Raw genomic sequence first — 7,173 nt, 5'->3', positions numbered from 1 at the left:
CATTTTAAGATATTGTATTGATATTTTTTATGCATGGCGTAAAGTTATGATGTTTCTGGGTCTTCAAAGCATCTGTAAGGTGACGTAAGGGTACAAGAGACTTAACAATTCATCAAAAGCGCGAACTCAAGAGAGCCTAGATAACTTTAGAACCGATAAAACATTAATGAAGATGATTTCAGGAAACAGTTAATTATAATTACGAAACTTTCTAAAAGCACACTCAAATGTTGTTTACAAAAACACACTATTTGCTACTTATTTTACTCTTCTAAAACTATAACATACTGAAGGCAGTTTAATAGAATTAATGACGGTTACCTAAATAAGTAACTTTTACAGTATAAGTTGTAATCAATATGAGGGATGATAAAGATGGTTTTATATTCTGAAGCTTGAATGTATTTAGTTTTGTAGCAGCTATTACTAAAAGCGCGAATTGTGGTAGAATGTTTGTATCATATTAATTAACAACTTTAGAAGCACTAGAAATTTCTGTTTTGGATCGGTAAAGTGTTTGTTCTATATTGTGTTCATTTGGTATAGTAATATCTTACTGAAATAGTCGTGATTTGTAAACACAGGCTGTTGCAACTTCAGTACAGATGATATTCAAAAAGCAAGTTTCGAAATATTATTAGTAAAAATATGATTTTAATTTATGATAAAAAGCGAACAGAGAAAGTATTTTGTGGTTACGTAAACTAGAATAACGTGAGCATAAGTATCGAAGGGCTTGTCAATCTGCTGCCAATTATAATATACAATAAAGACTGTAATTAGCCCAGATTTCTCTGGCTTAAGGTTATTTAGAAACATCTAATGGTGTCTTGGCAATAAACATAGCTATCATTGACTTATTTCAGTAATGTTGTAATTAAATAAAAGAATTAGACACCTAAGGCAGTTATTGGAAGTTGCCAGTCAATTAATCAACAAAGTAACTAATAACATTTTGATGTTCTGAGTTAAACAAATTTCACTGTCAGGCTCTAGGGTGGCCACTTTACTGTGAGCTAGCTCCGATTGGTGAAGATTGAACTGTACCTCCTGCTCTTATATAAACAGCATCTGCGCAGTCTATGCTGAAACAGCATATCCTCCATCGTAAGTCATCGTCTACGGCATCGACATTCCAGGTACGTTATATATTATTGTAAAACTAGCTACAAACGTTTGTATACCTCTTGTAACTAAGATGGACTTCCTTTAATGTTAAACATATTCTGGTTAATATTATTTTATACACAGGGCGCTGGGAAACAAAATTTGTCCATGTGTGAAAACAGCTGTTTATACCATTTCCGAATTTGTACAGATAATTTCTATTTTAATATGTGTTACGTATGTTTCTGAAACCGACGTCGACTGCAATATGAATAATTTGATATAACAAATGTGCTTTCAAATAATCCCACAGCATACACTGTACACGGTCACACAATTGAGCCAAAAGCTGAAAGAAAATGCAGAACTGATTACCATTTAGTGCAACCATTTTGTTTCGGAATGACACTAGATCTCACAAGTTGTTTCAAATGCCGACAATATTAACTTTTTAAGGCTGGGCAGTTGAAGTAATATTATATTCAAATACGATTAAAATAACTTAATTATACAAATTCTAAGGGCGTGGTGAGACAAAAATAATGATTTCAAATAGATATTATCAACCTTACGTCAATCGACTTGTGGATAGAAACCCCGAAAATTTATTAGTTATTTTTTAGTAAGCAAATCTGCTTATCAAGAATAGCAACTTAAAAATGTTATCAGTTAGTTTCTAATTGTAGCTTCCAATAAAAGCAGCATCTTGGTCAATCATACAAGAACTTAAAGCTAGTCTAGAACATAATTTAAACGATGCTTCTTTCCAAATCTAATTAGTACATATTCTAATGGGTGTTTTCGAGCTCTCTGTTTTACGTCAGGGTACAGGTTCGTGCGCGAAGTGACGACAATTTGTCTGCTCTGTAACATGCTACCAACCTTCTAGTTGTTTTCTTGTTTTTCAGATATTGAAGAGCCATCTGCGCTAGCCGTCCTCAATTTTGATCTGATAAATAACTAGTAGTATTTGACCATCATCCTTATAACGCACTTATGGACCCAATGTTCAGAGCGCGACTTTTTTTTTGTAGTAACGAGGGGCGAACCATGTATCTGCAGATTCATAGTCCGGTATGCTAACCACTTGGCCACGCTCGGCTTCACACTCTAGGCGAACGCTTTATATATATATTTATTACATTAAACTATGTCAGAGTAATTCCTGTTGGCCAATTTGCACTATTTAAAGTTACAATACATTTATAATATTTTAAGCTCAAGGTCTAAATGTACAGTTATGTATATTCTACCCGTTAGCTCTGTAGTTAACTTGCTTGCTTATAATGATAAAATTCTGGGTTCGATTACTAAGGTATATAGGGACAGGCGAGGTAGTCCACTATGTACTTTAAGTTTAAAACAAGCAAAAGTTCTAAATATTATTTTAATTGAACAAACTAGTAGCTACGTGATTTGAAAGTTAACTGAGGTACTTTACCTTAGAAAAAATGTTTGATATTTTTTGTTTTCTGCATTTAATTATGTATTTTGATACAGCTAGTTTGATGGCAATTTATATAGAAAGTCTGTTCAGGAAAAAAGAAATATTTATTTTGCTTGCACTACAATGAAAACTTCTGTCAGTGAACATGTCTAAATTTATTATTTTACTTTACCCACGTAAATATATATGATTCATATAAAACTATATGCTATTCATAAGGTAATATATTAAAAATAAGTTTAGATTTAGACTTATATGTAGCAATAGTTAATACAATATATCGATTTAGTTCCAAATCGGTTTAAAACTATGGTAAGTTGTGATGAAACTTAATGCTCTGTAATCTAACATCAACTAAACGACCATTTTGACAACAAATCGAAATTATTATTGCAAGTATTCTTACAACATATTTGTTGCTCGGTGACATCTGTGGTCGAGCTAATTTCATACACCTCGGAATGGTCATTCTAAACAGTTTTCCGTTTTTTACAAACAATAATTGAATAAAATTCCAAGAGTTTTATTAAATTATCGTTGTCTTCTTATGTATGTAGGTGATTAACAGTTTGGTTTAGTCATGTATCAACTCCTACTGGACAAAGTGTCCATTGTTTCTTTTTTCTTTCTTGATGAAATATTCTTTATCGAGCATTGCTTTATGAAAATTATTAAGGTAACTTTTTTTTTACTAACATTCCTGTAATTTCCAAAATTGATCACGGTTTGTTGTCATCTGTTATAACGTTAATAATCACAATTTTTGGAGCTGAACTCATGTTTATAGTAAATATGTAAACTGTGACAAAATGACACTGTACTGAAGGTTGAACTCGTATAAATGCCTAAGAAAGACAAACATTAAAGTATTTACAAAACCAGAAATCATGCCACTGTAGTATTGCAGTTAAAAAGTAGTTTAACTATCTGATACTTACTTCAACGAAACCAATAAGTGATGTATTTTAATATAGGCTAAAGAGCTTTCTTGGACGTGACGTTCAATATATTAGTTTAACTTCAGTAGAAAAAAAATGTCCTAAAAGTGTTCAGAGGAAATCTGAAGGTATCTTGGAACGCGTCAAAAAGAAAAAACAGTGTAATATCCATAGTTATCCTCACAATAAAACACGAAAATGCAACTAGTCCCACACGTACACACTGGATTAAGACTCTAATATTATAGAGGTAATTGTCCTATACATCAAGTCTGCCTTAAGATCTGTACGAATATCACACTTAAGCAATGAACAGGAGCATTTGGTTGTAATTAAGCACAAAACTACACATCTGTGCTAATCTGTGCTCTGCCCACCACAAGTATTGAAACCCGGTTTCTAGCATTGTAAGTCCACAGACATATCGCTGTGCCACTAGGGGACCAGGAGGACTTGAAATTCTTCTTTGTAAACCAAATGTGAACTATACGTTTGTTTAACACAGGTGTGTTAACTTTAACACTTCCTAGTACATAAATAGCTTTACTGGTACTTGGAAAGATTATTATATAAATATTATATATAATGAAGAGCATTTCTTGTGTATAAATGAAGTAATATTGTTTATTCTATGTTCTAAAAACTACATATATCTTTCCCTCAATCACTATAGAGTTTAAATTGTTTGCAGGTTGTTAAATACTGAACTAAATGATACGATTTGACGATCTCGGTATGTACATGGGCGCCCGCAGGAGAGGACAATAGGGGTATTTGCCCTCCCCCCGATATTTCACAAAAAATTGCACGTATTATGATGTGAAGTTAACATCGTAGTTAAACTAAATATTTTTAATAAATGTTATTAAAACTGTAAACTTGTGTTTAAGCACACATAACTGTAAAGCGGATCGCCTACTTACATGTTTTGCCCTCCGTGAAAATATTTCTATGGCCGCCCATGGGTATGTATAGGTTCAAGCGTGCTGATAATTCCCCTTGCGATCTTTCATGCAATACAGGAGGAAAGGTATAAGAGGTGATTCTTTAGAGAAGTAGATTACCATTTAGTAAACGAGCGCTTCAATCTTCTTTCACATAAATATGTTTTTCGTAATACTCCTCTGTGAACTTCTGAAAGATTATAGTCGTTAAAGAGAAGTTAAGGTAACTGTTCCAAACCGCTTTTAAAAACCATTTGGAAGTTTGGACAATTCGAACTACTTTTTCAGACTGACAAAGTTTTGGGTAAACATGTTTTTGTAATACATTAAAGTAAATTTTCCCGACACCAATAATTATTGGCTAATTCGTGTGAGGTTGATCTGAGCTTGATTGCATTCTTCATGAAATGTTAGCTAGAACTAGATTAAATCCATCTATTCACATATTAATAATTATTTTTAAAAGAGATTTAAATTATAAATTTGTATAATATCCACCTATTAATGTTTAAGGTCTAATAACAGTATTATTGTGAATCGAAATATTTAATAGCTTATCATATGGTAAAACAAGTTCAGGATTTTACAAAACATCAATAAAATAACGTAAGTACAGTTATAAAAGTACACAGTTTGTTTGGAATTAAACACAAAGCTACACAATGGGCTATCTGTGCTCTGCCCACCACGGGTATCGAAACCCGGTTTTTAGCGTTGTAAGTCCGCAGACATACCGCTGTGCCACTGGGGGGCACTTATACAGTTATGTATAAGTTACAAACTTATACATAAGAATGTAAATTAATTCTCTATAGATACAGAAGTTGCACAAAAGATTAGAGACGTCCAGTGCAAGTGGTTTGATAATCTGTGATTCCAACTTGGCTGTTAGAGCTGCTTCGGTCATTTATACTGTGGCATCTGCAAGTTCCTGAAAGGTGTGATGAGGAATTATCTTCCATTTCTTAAGGACAAAATTTGGCACAAAGCTTGGTGGTCTCATTCACTCGTGATGATCTTCCAACCACTGGAACCTTTACCCGATGAAACATATCGCCGTGCTGTAATAATCTTTGATACCAATCTTCTAGTAAAGCCAAAATGTTGTGCAGTTTGGGTGAAGAAAGCACTTATTGATCGGGCACCTATAAACTGTCCTCTTTGAAAGTTAGTTAAGTCACACTTCTTTCTATCTTTGCTTGATAACTAACATGGAATAGAGCTTACACATGTTTAACTAATACATATCACCTGTCTAAGATGTTATTGATATGATAAGTGCATCAGTTAGCTCAGGATCTAGTCCATTTAACATCTGGAGAAGAATAAGTACGTCATTAAGAAAATTTTTCTATGTTTTGGTCCAACTTCTGAAGGTTTTTTGCTTACATCAACCTTCCAATAAAACTTCCTAAAGATCTTGTTCATTAGAATTCTTGAAAGTCAGATTTTAGCATTAGTAGTCTTTATGGACTATTCCTGTTTTGGTTCTTTTAATGACGAAGTTTTGAACTCTCAACCAAGTCTTTAGTTTGCTCATATTTGCTTTTAGTGGGTGACTTGAACGCTTATTCTGAGTCTTTGGATTATTTTTCTTCCAGCTCTTGTAATAATGATGTTTAAAGTTTTATGCCGAGTCACTGAATAGCTCCTGTCATATTCTGAGGCAGTGAATTTCTTCTGCTTTGAATCTTCTGCTGGATGACGTTTCAGTTCTTTGTAAGGTATAACGTTTAAGCTCTATTTTGAGACAGTGGAATGCTCCTGCCACGATTCTTGTAGATAAAGTTACAAAATCCTCGCTGAGTCTTTGGTTTATAACTGTCTCAATTCTCGTAGCAGATAACATTTCAAATTGTACAATAATAATGTGTAATGGGGCTACTTCTACCCCAATTCTTATAGTGATCATGTTTAAAGATTAATTCTGAGTAATCGGACCGCTCCTATACCTTGTCTTTTTGCAGTGAATTGTGTTTCAGGTTCTATGGTTGTCTTCAGACAGTTTTTAACTCATTTTTTGTTGTGTTGATGTTTCTATATGTCTGCTGAGACATCGTTCTGCCCCCTCAGTTTTCCTCATGACGACGTTTCTATATGTAAGCTGGGCTATCGTAATGCCATTGCCTTAGTTTTATTGTGGCGGCTTTTCTACAGTTCATCTGATCGCTCTAGCCTCGGTTCGTGTAGCGAATAACAATTCACGGTACGTAAAAGATCATAAATAGAAACTAAGTATAGATTCTGAAATGAGGCTTATTACAAGAACAAGACAATAACTTTTAGCTCTATAAAATGTCCCAAACTTTCTATTTATTTCATTATTATTTTACATTCTGTCACTCGAAGAAAACGATCAAGCAGGTAGATTTTTGACTCATGTTCCATGTTTTGGCAATGGTATTGAAAAATGCGCTAACTTATTTTCATAAAGTATTCACAAATGATAGTTGCTGTAATTAGGATGTTCTTTATTTGTTAAATAATTGACAGTTTGAAAGGTTTTCAGATAACAATCTAACATACAAAAATATAGGTATTTTATATTTACCAGCTCAATATATGGCACTAATCATAAGCACCATTGTGTCATGAAAGTCGAAACACGTTACTATGACTGGCTTACTTAAAAAAGTTAATTTCTAGACCAACATGCACTCTCCTTTGTTTACATAGGCGCATTTTTATTGTTAGTTTTTTATTTTTGAAACTAAAAATGAACATTTTTATGAATTTA

At 33.2% G+C, this 7,173-nt stretch overlaps 1 protein-coding gene across 1 annotated transcript in view; it reads left to right on the top strand.

The window, feature by feature from the left end:
- The first annotated feature begins 1,038 nt into the window (after positions 1-1,038).
- LOC106478403 (ion transport peptide-like) overlaps positions 1,039-7,173 on the top strand; it is a 26,767-nt gene continuing 20,632 nt past the window's right edge. The window contains exon 1 of the mRNA XM_022381994.1: positions 1,039-1,139. Within this exon, the coding sequence (XP_022237702.1) occupies positions 1,083-1,139 (57 nt within the window). The 5' untranslated portion in view covers positions 1,039-1,082. The remainder of the gene's footprint in view (positions 1,140-7,173) is intronic.

Source organism: Limulus polyphemus, unplaced genomic scaffold (genome assembly GCF_000517525.1).
Source record: "Limulus polyphemus unplaced genomic scaffold, Limulus_polyphemus-2.1.2 Scaffold208, whole genome shotgun sequence".
In the NCBI taxonomy this organism is placed as follows: Eukaryota; Metazoa; Arthropoda; class Merostomata; order Xiphosura; family Limulidae; genus Limulus; species Limulus polyphemus.
Note: the sequence above shows the minus strand (reverse complement) of the source record. Positions and strands in the feature narration are given on the sequence as shown.